Below are 18,261 nucleotides of genomic sequence, written 5' to 3'. Positions count from 1 at the left end.
GCTGATAAAAGTAACACTTGTCATGTGACCGTGACGTTACGATATAACGGAGGTCTCTGCATACTATTAAACTTTTTATAGCCTAACAAAATTATAAACATTTATATTCCTAAATGATTTTGTATTTTAATTTAACATACCCGTTATTTACTAACATAAATATAAAGGCTCTTAGTTTGTTGGTACGTGAGTCGTGACTCGTGAGTGACCGTGTGTTTTAGTTTTGAGAAAAGTTTTTAAGGAGAGACCTTTAATTCCCTCTCAAAATGTTAGTATCTCACACAACACAATTATACATCTAGACACAGTGGGGGAAAACATACGTTCCACTGCAGTCCAACAACTTATTAAAGCTACCTGTCAACAAAATCAATACTTTGAATTATTACTATTTTTAATCCTAAACTAGTTACACCGTTGTTGGTATGTGTTATTTTTTTTCACCACAGGCAGTAAATCTTAAACAAATGACAAAAAAGACGCAAAATTAAGGGCTCTGGAATATTAGGGACATCGAACTACAAACCCCATGAATCACTGCGCGTCAACACCACTTGCGTCATCAGCGCGAGCGCGAGGAAGGAATCGGGAGAAAAAAGAAATAGCCTACATCTACAGCCAGAAATCATTTCAAATACCACTTGTAAGTACAAACATAATATGTATACACTACGTTTGTTCCGGGAACGAGTGTATATGTTGTAATAGGCTGAGTCGCTTAAAACGTGTTTTGTGTGTATGTTCATACCTTACAGTCTATGGTTCATACATGTGACACATTAATTTTGGGGTGAACATCATTTTAACTTGTACAATAGGTTTATTTGGGATGAATTAATCTATGTAACTTAACGTTACTTGAATATTAATAATAAAAATAATTAAGGAATTACACTACAGATGAACATGGTAAAAGATGATCTAATAGATTTTGACTTATTCTTGTTTAACTTTCTTCACATATTAGAGTTAAAGGTTTTTACCGTGGGGATTTTGGATATCTCTTTTTATATATTCATAAGTCAGAAAATACTGTCAACACCAGCCTGAGATACTGTATACTTTCACTCATTTTTTTTTTCCACAAAAGTCAGCTGAATGACATATGAACAAAACCCCTCAGTAAAAACCTATCTTCATGATTCTCTTGAACTGTTTCTTCTCTGTTTCAACTCGTATGTGTTTATATTTGGTCTTCAGTTGGTGTCAGGATGGCATCAGATGATGTGGCAAATCTCGCCGACTCGTTGGCGAAAGCTCAAGTCAACGAGGGAGAGCTCAGCTATAAAGGACAGGGTCTTAAACTGGACAACGCTCAGTCTGGTGAGCTCAGACGCACATCTGTTCACCTCACGTCTGTGTCTGGTGTGTTTATGAGAGAATAATGTGAGGTTTTGTGTGAAGTGGAGAAGATGGTGAAGGAGATCGAGGAGTTTGACGGTCTGCGTGCGCTCAGGCTGGAGGGAAACACCATCGGCGTGGAGGCGGCGCAGACTATCGCCAAAGCCTTGGAGAAGAAGAGTGACCTGCAGGTGCCGAAAACACACTCATGATCTTCAGCTTTATTAAACTCTGTCCTAAAACAGTCCATCATGATCTGAGAGTGGCTTGCAGGCCTGTCAGCTAACCGGAAATTAGAAATGTTGCCTTAAACTGAAATATAAATGAAAGCCACAATCATGCTTATATCATGCATAAAAAGTCAAAATTATGACTTAAAAAGACTTGAAAAAGAATTTATCTCATAATTATGTCTAATATGTCATAATTTCAAGTTAAGTCATAATTTTGTGCCCATTTCTGCCATATAAGAAAACATTATTATGAATAGATAATATTATTTAAAGATTATGATTTTAAAAGTCATAATTATGACATTAAAAATCAAACAGATTGAAGTGAACCTGTCATTTTAGTTTTCTATAATATAATAAAATGATATATTTTATGTTGACGTTTTATTTCAGTGACTTTCAAAGGCCAAATTATGATTACTTTTGATCTAAAACGATGTTAAAAGTCGTAATTTTGTTATATTTTATAATAATCATTCATTATTTTATTATATTATAGAAAAACTAAAATAGCAGGTTCACTTGCAGCAATAATAAAGAAGATTTGTGATGATCACAATGTTACAAAGAAAAAATGAGAAATATTTATATTATTTTTGAATTATGGAAATCAGTAAGAGTTTGTTTTGTGCGTTTAATTGTTGGCTACCAAGAGCAAGAAAACACATTTAGGACGTGTTTGTAATGTATATTTACGTAATGCTGTCATTAGGAAACAAAAGGAATCAATGTCCTGTACAGTATCTCTTTGTTTTTCTGTGTTAGTGCTGCCACTGGAGCGACATGTTTACCGGACGCCTGCGAGCTGAAATCCCTCCTGCGCTGGTAAGATTTGATGATTTAACAGTTAAAGTTTTCTTCACTGTACCACGATCATCTTTGATTCGTGAAACCCTTTGCGAACTCTATATTACACCCAACATGGTCCTCCTAGTAAGTAGTTGTGTTGGTGAAAGTTACGTCTAAAATTAATGTATTACAATATTGCATTACTCCCTTAAAAAGTAACTAATTGTTTTAATTTTTATTGAAAGTAATGCGTCACGTTACTTTTGTGTTACTTTTTCTTACCTGGGCTGGGCTTGCTAACAAAACATACATTTAATAAATCCGGTGAATCGAGTTGCTGGTGATGACTCGTTGAACGTTTAAGGATAGTGAGCTGTTTTTCTGCAGGTTTCTCTGGGTGATGCGTTGATCTTGGCGGGAGCTCAGCTGAAGGTTCTGGATCTGAGCGATAACGCCTTTGGACCCGATGGCGTAAAAGGCATCGAGAAGCTGCTCAAGAGCACCGCCTGTCACTCGCTGCAGGAACTGCGCCTGAACAACTGTGGAATGGGCATCGGAGGAGGAAAGGTGGGCGGGGCTTATGGCAATGTTACGGGAAAAACTCCATTGATTTTGAACGATAACTTATAACTGTTTAAGACAGATATACTGTGAGCTATGAGGTTGTTAATCGATGTTATTTGCTTTAAACTAGTTTTAAAATAATAATTTTAACTGCAGAATTCTTGGTCAAAAACTACATTACCCATTATTCTGATGAGAAATATCCACCAATCAGAGAATCACGTTTTCAAATCATTCCCAAATGAATGGGCAAATAGTTCTGAAACCAAAGATGCTACGAAACTGTTGCGCTCTGTTTTATTTAGATCCCAATTCGGGAATCAAAAACTTGGGGTATGTACCTGGTAATGTGGTGTTTGGGCTTCTGTAGATCCTGGCGGCGGCTCTGACGGCATGTCATAAGGAGTCGAGCGCGCTCGGTGCCCCATTGCAGCTGAAGGTGTTCATCGCCGGCAGGAACAGACTGGAGAATGATGGAGCCACAGCGCTGGCGCAGGCCTTTCAGGTGCTGGAAGACACGAGAACAAAATCTCAGCTACAATATTAATCATGTTCTTGATTTTCGTATATTTGGGGTTTGTTTTAACATCTACCTTTAAGTCAGCCTGTGTCATTTGGTCCATTGCTAATGTTGTTCGATTTCCCTCATCTAGGGTGTGTTTCCCAAAAGCATCGTTAGCCGACTATAGTCGCAAGTTCTGTCGTTATTAGTAGTTCAACGAGTCTGTTTCCCAAAAGCATCGTTAGTCAACTATAGTCGCAAGTTCTGTCGTTGTTAATAGTTCAACGAGTCTGTTTCCCAAAAGCATCGTTAGTCAACTATAGTCGCTAGTTCTGTCGTTATTAGTAGTTCAATGAGTCTGTGTTTCCCAAAAGCATCGTTAGCCAACTATAGTTGCAAGTTCTGTCGTTATTAGTAGTTCAACGAGTCTGTGTTTCCCAAAAGCATCGTTAGCCAACTATAGTCGCAAGTTCTGTCGTTATTAGTAGTTCAATGGGTTTCTTTCCCAAAAGCATCGTTAGCCAACTATAGTCGCAAGTTCTGTCGTTATCAACATAGTTCAACTAGTTTGTGTTTCCCAAAAGCATCGTTAGCCGACTATAGTCGCAAGTTCTGTCGTTATTAGTAGTTCAACGAGTCTGTTTCCCAAAAGCATCGTTAGTCAACTATAGTCGCTAGTTCTGTCGTTATTAGTAGTTCAATGAGTCTGTGTTTCCCAAAAGCATCGTTAGCCAACTATAGTTGCAAGTTCTGTCGTTATTAGTAGTTCAACGAGTCTGTGTTTCCCAAAAGCATCGTTAGCCAACTATAGTCGCAAGTTCTGTCGTTATTAGTAGTTCAATGGGTTTCTTTCCCAAAAGCATCGTTAGCCAACTATAGTCGCAAGTTCTGTCGTTATCAACATAGTTCAACTAGTTTGTGTTTCCCAAAAGCATCGTTAGCCGACTATAGTCGCAAGTTCTGTCGTTATTAGTAGTTCAACGAGTCTGTTTCCCAAAAGCATCGTTAGCCAACTATAGTCGCAAGTTTTGTCGTTATCAACATAGTTCAACTAGTTTGTGTTTCCCAAAAGCATCGTTAGCCGACTATAGTCGCAAGTTGTGTCGTTATTAGTAGTTCAACGAGTCTGTTTCCCAAAAGCATCGTTAGCCGACTATAGTCGCAAGTTCTGTCGTTATTAGTAGTTCAATGGGTTTCTTTCCCAAAAGCATCGTTAGCCAACTATAGTCGCAAGTTCTGTCGTTATTAGTAGTTCAACTAGTTTGTGTTTCCCAAAAGCATCGTTAGCCGACTATAGTCGCAAGTTCTGTCGTTATTAGTTGTTCAATGGGTTTCTTTCCCAAAAGCATCGTTAGCCAACTATAGTCGCAAGTTCTGTCGTTATCAACATAGTTCAACTAGTTTGTGTTTCCCAAAAGCATCGTTAGCCGACTATAGTCGCAAGTTCTGTCGTTATTAGTTGTTCAATGGGTTTCTTTCCCAAAAGCATCGTTAGCCAACTATAGTCGCAAGTTCTGTCGTTATCAACATAGTTCAACTAGTTTGTGTTTCCCAAAAGCATCGTTAGCCGACTATAGTCGCAAGTTGTGTCGTTATTAGTAGTTCAACGAGTCTGTTTCCCAAAAGCATCGTTAGCCGACTATAGTCGCAAGTTCTGTCGTTATTAGTAGTTCAACGAGTCTGTTTCCCAAAAGCATCGTTAGCCGACTATAGTCGCAAGTTCTGTCGCTATCAGTAGTTCAACGAGTCGCTGTTTCCCAAAACCATCGTTCCAAACAGCATCACAAAGTTGTGTGCAGCTCTCGAGCTGTGGTTAGAAGCAGAGTTTCTTGAATTTACGACAGTATGGTTTCGGGAAACAGTCGTGATTAGCTTGATGATTTCTTCAACGATGCATCGTACTACGGTACTGAAGCCACGAGTTACAGCGCTGTACGGGAAACACACTCCTGATTGGCGAATGCTTTATCTTCTTTTTAGTTGATTGGCAGTCTGGAGGAAGTGCACATGCCCCAGAATGGCATCAATCACCCAGGAGTCACAGCTTTAGCCACCGCTATGCAGCACAACCCACAGCTGCGAGTGCTCAACCTCAACGACAACACTTTCACCAAGAAAGGAGCCATCGCTATGGCAGAGGTAATTACTTATCGTGCTTTAGGTGAAAAATGGCATCAACTAGTCTGAAAGAAGACCTTATGCTAGCAAAATAACCCCCAAAATTTACCAGTGCATGAACAAGCATTGGTTTTCAAAGGTGTTTCTCTGTGTGTGTGTGTGTGTGTGTGTGTGTGTGTTTTTTAGGCTCTGAAACACCTGCGAAATGTGCAAGTGATCAATTTTGGTGACTGTCTTGTTCGGTCTAAAGGAGCCAGTGCCATAGCAGAGACTCTGAGAGAAGGACTGCCGATACTCAAGGTACTGACAGGTCATCCTGACTAATTGCAATTATATGCTATAAGGCTTTGGCTAAAGGACTTAAAAATGGTGAAAGCTAAATCAATAAAGATACTCGTCTCGTTCCCACCAGGAGCTGAATCTGTCCTTCGGTGAAATCACTCAGGAAGCGGCGCTGGATGTGGCCCGATCCGTACAACTCAAAGATCAGCTGGAAAAACTCGACCTGAATGGTACAAACACACACACAACACACAGAAAAACATCACAGCATCATCAGGATCATTAAAGATTCACTTATTCATATAGGTGTATAGAAAGAAATGTGTGTGTGTGTGTGTGTGTGTATATACTGTATATATATATATATATATATATATATATATATGTAAATTAATGTTTTCCTAATGTAAATGGAAAATAAAAAAATACTAAAATAACTACAAATAAAGGTGAAACAAAATTACTAAAAACTATATTGACATATTACATCAAATATAATATAAAAGAATAAACAATAGTTACAAAAGCAAAACAAAATCACTAAAACTTCAAAATTAAAAACGGAAATATAAAAAAGAAAAATAATAGTATCTCAGTGATGACACTGGTTTGACAAATGTTTGCTTAATAAAAAATTCGACACTGCGGTAATACTCATAATAAATGTTTCTGTCTTCAGGGAACAGTCTGGGTGAGGAAGGATGTGACGGTCTTAGAGAGGTGATGGAAAGCATGAACATGGCAGACAAACTGGGCTCACTGAGGTACCAAACACACACTTAACCAATCAATCTTATGAAACACATTTGCCTCCCAAATTCCCTTTATCTTTATATGAAAAAATACCTTTACCTATGGAAGGTTGTTTCCGCCACTGAATAATAATAATAAAAAAGTAATTATGTCTTTTTCTCTCACAATTGTGATGTCGCAATTCTGAGAAATAAAGTCGCAATTGCGAGATATAAAGTCGCAATTCTGAGAAATAAAGTCACAATTGCGAAATATAAAGTCGCAATTCTGAAAAATAGTCGCAATTGCGAGATATAAAGTCGCAATTCTAAGAAATAAAGTCGCAATTGCGAGATATAGTCACAATTCTGAGAAATAAAGTCGCAATTTCAAGATATAAAGTCGCAATTCTGAGAAAAAAAGTCGCAATTGCGGGATATAAAGTCGCAATTCTGTGAAACAAAGTTGCAATTGCGAGATATAAAGTCGCAATTTCGAGATATAAAGTTGCAATTCTGAGAAAAAAAGTCACTATTGCGAGATATAATGTCGCAATTCTGAGAAACAAAAGTCGCAATTGCGAGATATAAAGTCACAATTCTGAGAAATAAAGTCGCAATTTCGAGATATAAAGTCGCAATTCTGAGAAATAAAGTCGCAATTTCGAGATATAAAGTCGCAATTCTGAGAAATAAAGTCGCAATTGCGAGATATAAAGTTGCAATTCTGAGAAACAAAGTCGCAATTGCGAGATATAAAGTCACAATTCTGAGAAATAAAGTCGCAATTTCGAGATATAGTCGCAATTCTGAGAAATAAAGTCGCAATTGCGAGATATAAAGTCGCAATTCTGAGAAATAAAGTCGCAATTACGAGATATAAAGTTGCAATTCTGAGAAATAAAGTCGCAATTGCGAGATATAAAGTCGCAATTCTGAGAAACAAAGTCGCAATTTCGAGATATAAAGTCGCAATTCTGAGAAATAAAGTCGCAATTACGAGATATAAAGTCGCAATTCTGAGAAATAAAGTCGCAATTTCGAGATATAAAGTTGCAATTCTGAGAAACAAAGTCGCAATTGCGAGATATAAAGTCACAATTCTGAGAAATAAAGTCGCAATTTCGAGATATAAAGTCGCAATTCTGAGAAATAAAGTCGCAATTGCGAGATATAAAGTCGCAATTCTGAGAAATAAAGTCGCAATTGCGAGATATAAAGTTGCAATTCTAAGAAGTAAAGTCACAAAGTCGCAATTACCTTTTTTATTTTTCATTCTGTGGCGGACACCAGCTTCCATATTTACCTGATTTACATGAGCTTTCATTGGCGGTCTTCTGTGTCCATATGCATTTGAATGGAAGACAATGAAGTGTATACACTCCGTGATTACTTCTTCACCCCACTCGCAAACACACACACACAGTGATGACGAGGGAGACCCTGAGGAAGATGAAGATGAGGACGAGGACGACGATGATGATGAGGACGAGGATGATGATGATGAAGATGAGGAGGAAGAAGAAGAAGAGGAGGAAGAAGGCGAGGAAGAAAAGAGTGAATTAAATCAGGTTTGAGGACTTCTACTTCAAAGCCTTGAAGCTTTTAACAAAACCGATGAAAGCTCAAAATGGAAGAGAAATAAACGTGTATCGATGTATGTCTGTGTAGTTCTCAACGCCGCCTTCAGCACCTCGTACTCCAGACGTCTCGTCTTTCCTGAGTTTTCCGTCTCCAGACAAACTACTGCGACTCGGTGAAAGGAGAAGCTCCCTCATCCAGCAGCAGGTCTCATTTACATTGAGCACTACAAATACACGTACACTTCCATATCGCAGAGACACATAACGTGTGTTTTTCAGGATTATCTTAAAAGGCCGTTCATGCAGAACATGTTTTAGCTCTAAAAACACAAGACCTAAAAACGCAAGGCACAAAAACATGAGATGCGAGCACAAAGGTAAAGGCGTCCATCTTGAATGTTGTTGCGAGCGCTTGCGTGTGTTTTGCAGGTGGACGTGTTTGATGTCGGTAAGACGGCTGAAGCGTTCCTGAAGATCTCCTCTGTGTATAAGGACGACGACGCGGAGGTGAAAGCAGCCGTGCTGGAGAGTATCGGTGAGAGGACGTGAACACACGGTTGATGAATGATCTGAGAGTGACGTTCGACTGACTCTTGTGTGTGTCTGTGTGTTTAAGACGCGGTGCTGAGTAAAGCCTTCTTTACACCGTCTTTCCAGGGTTTGAGTTTTGTGTCTTCGTTACTGGTGATGCTTGGACTGTTGAAGGTAAAATTCAGCGCGTTCACACTGCTAGCTAAAACTGAGCTAGTTTGCGCACAGATTCTACATGTATAGTATTTTCTAGATGAATCACGTCACTAAAATAGGTTATGAATGCCATTTTATGTTGACTTTGTCATTTTAACATGGTTACTGTCACTGAAACGTGCATTTCTATTAGTCCATTTATTGCTATACTTGTTCTATACTAGTTTGGGCTTTTACAATTGTACCAAACCATGTTCTAATAGAGGGGTTTCAAACTTTTCAATCCCAAGGACCCTCAAATAAGACGAACCCATTGCAAAGACACCCTTTCTCAATATAAATGCTTACATTTTCATGTAGATCCGCAGTTTGAAAACCCGTCCTATTAGAAATGCACTTGGTTTCATTGATCACCATGACTAGAACCGTTCCAGCCGAGAGTGTTTTGATGTTCGGCTATTTCTCTCTTTCTCTGTAGAGCGAGGATAAGTTAAAAGCGGTCAAGGTGGTCCCAGGTCATCTACAGTGTTTGGAACATGCGGTAAAACAGAGTTATTTCCCCCGAGATCACATCACTGTCCTCAATGCTTTCATGGCCAGGTAACTCAACTAACCGATGTTTATGATTGTGATGTTCTGCGTGATGACTGAATCTTCTCTTTGTGTGTGTGTTTGATTATTACGCAGGCAGAATAAATCTCTGGAGGTGTGCAGCAGTTCTCGAGACCGCCTCAAATTCACCCTGCAGAAACTCACAGCCGAGAGCTGAAAACGCACACTAGTTTCTTAATAATAAACTAACAAATCTTGAAACATCACCCGTCGTCTTCCTGCGTTTTCTTCAATAATAGTAAAGACATGTACTGTAACTCAGGATTTGAAGGGTAAATAAGTTCAAATAACACAAAAAAAATGACATTGCATTAAAAAGAAAGTCTATGATTTTTGTTTATTTTAAATTCACATCATAGTTGTGCTAGCTTAGAAGCAAGTTATCTCCTTTTTAATATATTAACATACATTTTAACACTTTTTTTGTTCCACATAACATTTATATACTTAATATCAATAAAAAGTACTTTTGACCGTTAACTTTGAACAAAATCCGTTGTGTTTGATACATATCTGATCGAATCTGAGCTGTAGCGAAGACAAGAAGTCAGTCTTGGTTTTCTTTTGCTTTATTCATTTATTATTATTTTAGAGTGCACGTAATGAGATTTTGTTTTCAGATATAAATCCAAATCACAGTTAAGTAAAAATCCATTAATTGCTTTGCAGTGTTTTGTTTGCATTAAACAACATAGTTCAGAAAGTGCAAGGATAGGCTATAACGTGTGCTAATGCTAATTCTCAATTAGGGAAGACATTTATTTATTTATTTAAAAAGGTTTATACACAGGACACAACAAAACACAAACAGTTCATCAATGTTACTCAGAAGCATTAAATGAAATGAGTTTAGAAAAAAGAAAATGGAAGCTGATCGACAAAAGAAGTAAAACTGAAACTAAACTCATTTTCTTATTTTCTAAAATAAAGCATTCATTGAGGAAACTTACAGACAACTTACCAATATCTCCAGTTAAAGGGATACTCCACCCAAAAATGAAAATTCTGTCATCATTTACTCACCCACAATTTGTTGCAAACCTGTATGAGTTGAGTTTCTTTCAGTCACTGCACTCAACCTGTATGAATTGAGTTCAGTGATTCAGGTCAAATGATGATTGTTAAAACATAACCAACACCACCTGATCAGCTTTTCCTGTTGTTTATCTAGCAGTCATACCTCAATTACAGGAGCCTAACCAAAAACTAACCCTAGGATCAAGAGCCCAACTAAAGCAAATACTGATCACCATAATGGTGTCTTCAATAACAGTCAATCATTAACTAATTAACTTTTAACACTTTTGAATGTTAATTTAACACTCATTTTAACACTTTAACACTCTTGAGTCTGGAGCCAAATGAACTCTTAGGAAAGTTAATTTAAAATCAGTTTTTGCTGTGCGAGTTCCCAGATGTAGATCTACATTTTGCTTCGTTTCGCTCGGACATTTAACGGCGTGTACATATACACATGGATAGCTCAAAATGCGTATAGATAACATGTCACTTGACTTGAAATTGGCGTGTATGTTAAGGCAAAAGTCATGATGTCATGTTGAAGCAGAACAACAGATTTGCAAAGGGTTCAGTAGGGGATATAGACCAACGCCACTTTTGCGTCATCGAAGGGTAACGCCCCCTTTTGGGGGAAAACACCTCTATACTGTCTATGGGAAAACAAACGGATTCCCATGAGAACAGAACTCGCACTAGATCTGCAAAGTTTCTTGATAGCAAAAATGGCACAAACTTAAAGAAGCTAACGTTACTGAATACGGGGTTACAGAGGTTTCCCTTTGAAATGGTCGAAAACTGGATTAATGACCCCACACAGCGGCCAAATATGGACTATTCAGACATCTAATGTTACCACTATCTCGTGGAATCACCAAGTAAGCACGTAGCCTTTTTTTTTTCATTAACACTCACAGTATGACAACTAGACGATGAATGGATCATATTTAACTTGATTTAAGCTATTGACATAGTCTAATAAGGTAACGTTAGCTGCTAACAGCTAGTCTTTCTAATAGCTAGTCGACAACAAAACTGTCAATAGCTTAAATCAAGTTAAATATGATCCAAGTGACATATGGCCTCATCGTCTAGTAGTTTGTAATAGGCTACTGTGAGTGTGTAAATGATAAATAACTAAAAAAGGCTTCTTACTTGGTGATTCCACGAGATATTGGTATCGTTAGATGTCTGAATAGTCCATATTTGGCCGCTGTGTGGGGTCATTAATCCAGTTTTCGACCATTTCAAAGGGACACCTCTATAACCCCGTATTCAGTAACGTTAGCTTCTTTAAGTTTGTGCCATTTTTGCTATCAAGAAACTTTGCAGATCTAGTGCAAGTTCTGTTCTCATGGGAATCCGTTTGTTTTCCCATAGACAGTATAGAGGTGTTTTCCCCCAAAAGGGGGCGTTACCCTTCGATGACGCAAAAGTGGCGTTGGTCTATGACAGAATAATTGGTAGATCTCTATCCACAAGTTTCCTATGCCCCAAGAGGCCTTGCGTCAAAAGTGGGCACGTCTTCCGGTTCGAAGTAAACAAAGCGCGACTTGACATGCTTCCAAACTAGCTAACGATGTGGGAACACAACCTCAAAGAAATTCAAAAGGGTGAAATAACGTTACCTTTGCCCTCCGCAGTAGTTGATTGGGAGTATTATAATAATATTATTAATAATCAATACTCATCAAGGCATGGTGACAGACAGTTGTGCGAGCTGACAAACAATTAAAATAAAAAATACACACTTAGTCATTGTGCTTTGGAGTTTATGCAAAATTATAAATGAATGTGCTACTTGAATACATTAACTGGCACATTTGGTATTCTGTCAACACAGGCTTTGATCCTGAGTTTAGCTGTAACATCAGTAGCGAACAGCCAATCACATGCTGATAGAGTTTATAAAATATTAAGAATTTAAACAAATGTACAGAGGAAGATTTGTCGTATTTTGGGAGGTGATGGAAACTAACGTCACAGTCTCTGGCAGGATCACTCTGATTTCGTTTTCAGCTGATGTTCAAAACAATCACGTTTAAGCCACTGAATTAGTTTAGTCCGGTTATACATACAACCGCGAACAGCACATGTTGTCCCTGAGCTCCGTAACGACATCTCTCATAAAGATTTGCGTCTTTAAATAGTAAAATAATTCTCCGAAAAACAGCTAGCCTCTTCGCTAACTAACACACAAAATACCATTGGAATGCTACTTCCGCCGCCGTACCGGAAGTTTCACCCACTTTATTTTTTACAGGAGCGCCCCTCGGAAACTTGTGGATATGATTTAATTAGATATGGATATATTTTATATTTTATTTAGATATTTTTTAAAGAGGTATGGTAAGATGACACAATTTTACCCTTGAGTTTCTATCTAATCCAAACACGGCATAGAGCGGCTGAGTGAATGTGGCCTGGACTCTGTGGATGAGACTCATTGTGTCCGAGACGCTGTAGAAGGATAAAATCCCTGCTCTGTGATCCACATACACTCCTATTCTACTGCTGGACACTACAGGAAGAACCGTCTCAATGTTATTGTGACAGAATGAGCAAAAAGTGGGAGTGCAGTACAAACTACACGATTGATCATAAAACCCAGCTATACTTTCAGGACCATTTCCCTTCCTGCTGATGCTCTTATACGTCACTCCTATAACCACTCCTAATTTCCCATCTCCAGCCCACTCCACCTCCCAGTAACAGCGTCCAGTCACACTCTCTTTACACATCGCCTGACACCAATAATCAAATCTGTCTGGATGATCAGGATACGGCTGACGTGTGTCAGTGACAGTGATCACCGTGTTTCCTTCAGATAGATGGAGCAAATTATTCACCGAGTTCAGATCCAGAGTCAACAGATGGGAATCTGATGGAAATAATCACATGAGTCATGGCCTTCCATCATTATTATAACACATTAGCAGGGTCTGTTAGTTTTATAAAACTAAAGTTGGACTTTTTTAATAATGCGTCTCTCCAACTAATGAAATCGCCAATGAAACCTCAATCCATTTCAACCTGTGATGTTTTTAAACTGTTTTTAAAGTTGCACCAAACCTATGCTAAACAATGTGTGACATAGTACAGTATGTCATCATCTATTAGCATAGTAATGTGTTACTTTCATATATTAGTCCTGCAGGGTAAAAACTACCCCATGTACAAATATCTACGTCCATCAGCAAAATTTATATGAAAATGAATCATTTACAGTAAGTCTAGATGACATACATTTTCAGTAATTTAAATAATTAATAATACAATTTTTATTATTGATTTTATAATTTGTTTGTTGTAGCCTGCGCAATGTAACAAAAAGTAAAAAGGCCATTAACTAGTCATTATTAGTCTCATGTTCATTGTAACTCACATCGAAGAAACTCTTCTCTGGTCTGATATTCAGGGACACCCAAATCCTGGATGGATTTCACTATGGGGGGAAAAAAGCACATCTGCAGATTAATTCTCATTAAGAATGTATATGCATGTACAGTATATATACAGTTCTTAGCATAAGTGAACACACCCATGCTAAAGTTGACTAAAAAGAGGTGGGCACTAATTTTAACTAAGTTCCCTTGGCCTTTGCAATTAAAATATACCGACATCATCACATACCCTTCACCATACCTAGAGACTGGCATGGTTTTATTTCAGTTAGCCTAATAGCTGGTTTGATTTTCATTGAGAGATGATCTTACGCAGGCTGCAAAGTCGACTCCTGTGTTACAAATATGTTAGACCTATCAATTTTGCCACTAAAGATTTATTGATAATCTTCCTGATCAGTTTCAGCATCCCAGATAGGTGAGAAGAACTCGATATTGCGACAAACTTTTAACTCTCTCTTTTCTAGTACTTAAGACACAGTTGCTTAGTTGCTCTTAAAGAAGATTTAAAAAAAAGATAGTCCAACGCCGTGGTACAACGAGCACACTTAAGCTCTTGAGAGAGCAGCCAGAAAAATGGAGCGAAACTGGAAGAAAACAGAACTAGAAGTATTTCGCATTTCATGGAAAGAGAGTTTCATATAGAGAGGCCTTAACGGTCTGTCAACGATACTAGAAAAGGCAGTATCTTCACAACTATGACAGGATTTTCAGTCAGCTGTACAATAGTACCGAGACAGCTCTCATCAGAGTCACAAATGATTTGCTCTTATCATCCGATCGTGGTTGTATCTCTCTATTAGTGTTACTCGATCTTAGTGCATAATATTCTTTTGAATACTCGAAAATTATGTTGGCATTTGTGGAACTGCATTAGCATGGTTTAAATCATACTTATCTGACCGTTATCAGTTTGTAGCAATAACTGAAGCAATGTCTTATCGATCACAAGTTCAGTATGGCGTACCACAAGGCTCAGTACTAGGACCGTTACTGTTCACTCTGTACATGCTTCCCTTGGGAGATATCATTAGGAAGCATGGCATTAGTTTTCACTGTTTTGCTGATGATACACAGCTCTATATTCCTTCACACCCTGACGAAACTTATCAACTCACACAACAGAATGCTTGATGACTACAGTAGTAACTTACTACTCCTTAAATCTGAAAAAACAAAGATTGTAATTATTGGACAAAAAAACTTCCTCGCGTAATAATCGCGTTCTCCCAAGGTTTTTTTCTCCATTCGGTCACCTGATGGAGTTTTGGTTTCTTGCCACTGTTGCCTTGGCTTTTGGCGTGCTTAGCTGGGGACATTTAATATTCAACTATATTACTGTTCTGCCTTTCTTAAGGTGGGCGATGATGTAATTTTCTTCTAGAAACAAACTTGTATTGTTTTCATGTTATCACTGTGAAGCTGCTTTGATACAATCTATATAGTAAAAATCGGTATATAAATGAAGGTGACATGACTTGACTTATGGAAAGTACCCCATGCCAATCTCTAGGTGTGATGAATGATGATGTGGTGATATTTCAATTCCAAAGGCCAAGGGAACATTATCAGGATGCATACAGTAGTATCCTGGATCCATGAAATAACTGGCCTTTAAAAATAAAAATCTGCCTGCCTCTATGGGGATCTAAAATAGGGGTGTCCTGACTTTTGCACCCTGTATTTTAAAGAAGAACATTTATGATAAATTATTACATTCACAGAGAAAATTGGTGTCCTTAAAGGTTGGAGTTTTCCAAAAAAAATTAATTAAGGCATTAAGATCAATTTCCAAACGATGATTTTTTATAGTCAACTTTAGCATGGGTGTGTACACTTACTAACCACTGTATGATGTTGAACTCCTTTCAAAGAATAGACGTCTTTACCTATTCTATATGAATTTTCTATAGTCTCTGTGCAGAACTGCAGAACTTTGTCTCTGAGTTGAGAGACTGATTTCACTATGTTGTCAAAAGACAGATGAGAACTGATACTGAAGCCATCTGTGTTTCCAGAGAGACAGAGAGACGGCAAACTCTACAGACACAAAGACAAAAACTCCCTGTAATTACAAAAGCTTGTGTTTTTGAATTATAGACTTCCTTAGTGTTTGAGAAGATCTGTGTTACCTGGAGGAAATGAACATGATCGTGTGTGTGTGAAAGCTGCTCCATCTCAGTGTTAATCGTCCTCAGATCATCGATCTCCTGTATCAGTCGCTGCAGTCGTTCTTCAGCTCGACTCACTGCAGATCGTTCCTGATCTCTGATCAGCTGCGTCACCTCTGAGCGACGTCTCTCAATGGAGTGGATGAGCTCAGTGAAGATACTCTCACTGTCCTCCACTGCCGTCTGTGCAGAGCGCTGTTACACACACACACACACACACAGTGGCTTCAGTGGGATTAGAAGAGCTCCAGCACTGGAGGAAAGTCCAAACTGAGACTCAAGCTTCTCTTCTGAAACCACAGCTCTATTTATATTCATGATGTTCCTATCACACAAGTGTCCTCATATAAATATCTGGGTGTCTACATTGACTGTTCTCTTACATAGCAGGCTCATATAGATACTTTGTGCACTCGACTACAACAAAGACTGTATTTTTTGACTTTATGGGGTCAGTAGTAGGATTATGATGTTGTTTTATCAGGCTGTATTGGAGAATGAGATCACTTTTGGAATACATCTTTGGTACGGTAACTTGACAGTACATTTGAAATCTAGGCTGGGTCGTCTCATTCAAACGGCCATGAAGGTCATGGGCAGAACAGAACCTCTTTATCTCCAGACCTTATATGAAAAATCTACATTGAGGGAGCCAGGGAGGCAAATAAGATTATGCATGATACAACACACGTCCTCTACTCTGAGTTTGTAATGCTGCCATCGGGGAGAAGACTAAAGCCCCGTTCACACTACACGCGACCAAGCGACGCGATACCATTCATTATCAATGGTGAGCGGGCGACTTCCGGCGACACGCACGACAGCGACCGTTGGCGACCGGTGGGGCGTGTCCAGCGACGCGACAAAGTTGACAAATGTTTAACTTTATGCAAATAAAGGGCGATTTTCGCGAGCGACAACCAATAGGAGTGAAGTCAGTGGAGCGCGTCACTCTTCAGTGCTGAGTCTGAGCGAGGCAAGTTGAATGAGAAGCTCATTTTAGCAGCCAGACACTGTCCTTTAATGGATGATATATCTCCGTGTACATACAGTGGTCGCAATTGCGAGGTATAAAGTCGCAATTCTGATAAATAAAGTCGCAAGTGCGAGATATAAAGTCGCAATTCTGAAAAATAAAGTCGCGATTTTGAGGTATAAAGTCACAATTCTGATAAATAAAGTCGCAAGTGCAAGATATAAAGTCGCAATTCTGAGAAATAAAGTCGCAATTCTGAGAAATAAAAGTCGCAATTGCGAGGTATAAAGTCACAATTCTGAGAAATAAAGTCGCGATTTTGAGGTATAAAGTCGCAATTTTGAGGTATAAAGTCGCAATTTCGAGATATAAAGTCGCAATTCTGAGAAATAAAGTCGCAATTGCGAGATATAAAGTCGCAATTCTGAGAAATAAAGTCGCAATTGCGAGATATAAAGTCGCAATTCTGAGAAATAAAGTCGCAATTTCGAGATATAAAGTCGCAATTCTGAGAAAAAAAGTCGCAATTTCGAGATATAAAGTCGCAATTTCGAGATATAAAGTCGCAATTCTGAGAAACAAAGTCGCAATTGCGAGATATAAAGTCGCAATTCTGAGAAATAAAGTCGCAATTTCGAGATATAAAGTCGCAATTTCGAGATATAAAGTCGCAATTCTGAGAAATAAAGTCACAATTTTTAGGTATAAAGTCGCAATTTCGAGATATAAAGTCGCAATTCTGAGAAATAAAGTCGCAATTGCAAGATATAGTCGCAATTCTGAGAAATTAAGTCACAAAGACGCAATTACCTTTTTTATTTTTCATTCTGTGGCGGAAACCAGCTTCCATATTTACCTGATTTACATGAGCTTTCATTGGCGGTCTTCTGTGTCCATATGCATGAATGGAAGAATGAATTGTAAAGACTCCGTAATTACTTTTTTACCCCACTTGCACACACACACACAGTGATGACGAGGGGGAACCTGAGGAAGATGAAGATGAGGACGAGGACGACGATGATGATGATGAAGACGAGGAGGAAGAAGAAGAAAAGGAGGAAGAAGGCGAGGAAGAAAAGAGTAAATTAAATCAGGTTTAATGACTTCTACTTCAAAGCCTTGAAGCTTTTACCAAAACAGATGAAAGCTCAAAATGAAAGAAGAGAAATAAACGTGTATCGATGTATGTCTGTGTAGTTCTCAACACCGCCTTCAGCACCTCGTACTCCAGACGTCTCGTCTTTCCTG

General features: G+C 38.5%; 2 protein-coding genes across 3 annotated transcripts in view; one reads left to right on the top strand and one right to left on the bottom strand.

Moving 5' to 3' along the window:
• Positions 1 to 488: 488 nt before the first annotated feature.
• On the top strand, positions 489 to 9,646 carry rangap1a (RAN GTPase activating protein 1a). The gene is made up of 16 exons (XM_039687554.2): positions 489 to 643; positions 1,201 to 1,323; positions 1,405 to 1,532; positions 2,340 to 2,399; positions 2,751 to 2,930; positions 3,298 to 3,432; positions 5,410 to 5,568; positions 5,734 to 5,847; positions 5,960 to 6,059; positions 6,509 to 6,593; positions 7,987 to 8,131; positions 8,232 to 8,348; positions 8,573 to 8,678; positions 8,760 to 8,848; positions 9,309 to 9,430; positions 9,518 to 9,646. Exons 2-16 carry the CDS (start codon positions 1,212 to 1,214, stop codon positions 9,597 to 9,599), a joined length of 1,734 nt encoding a protein of 577 aa, XP_039543488.2. The 5' UTR covers positions 489 to 643; positions 1,201 to 1,211; the 3' UTR covers positions 9,600 to 9,646.
• A 2,234-nt stretch (positions 9,647 to 11,880) lies between these two features.
• The window catches only part of LOC120489861 (E3 ubiquitin-protein ligase TRIM16), a 29,510-nt gene continuing 23,129 nt past the window's right edge, over positions 11,881 to 18,261 (bottom strand). The window contains exons 4-7 of one of the 2 annotated variants that reach the window (XM_089128134.1): positions 15,996 to 16,229; positions 15,753 to 15,903; positions 13,845 to 13,904; positions 11,881 to 13,340 (exon numbers count right to left, since the gene is read on the bottom strand). In XM_089128134.1, the coding sequence (XP_088984260.1) occupies positions 12,796 to 13,340; positions 13,845 to 13,904; positions 15,753 to 15,903; positions 15,996 to 16,229 (990 nt within the window). In that variant the 3' untranslated portion in view covers positions 11,881 to 12,795. The remainder of the gene's footprint in view (positions 13,341 to 13,844; positions 13,905 to 15,752; positions 15,904 to 15,995; positions 16,230 to 18,261) is intronic. The other variant, XM_089128133.1, reaches the window with a different exon arrangement.

This window comes from Pimephales promelas, chromosome 3 (genome assembly GCF_988280905.1).
Source record: "Pimephales promelas chromosome 3, fPimPro1.hap1.1, whole genome shotgun sequence".
In the NCBI taxonomy this organism is placed as follows: Eukaryota; Metazoa; Chordata; class Actinopteri; order Cypriniformes; family Leuciscidae; genus Pimephales; species Pimephales promelas.
This window is presented reverse-complemented; position numbering and strand designations above follow the sequence as displayed.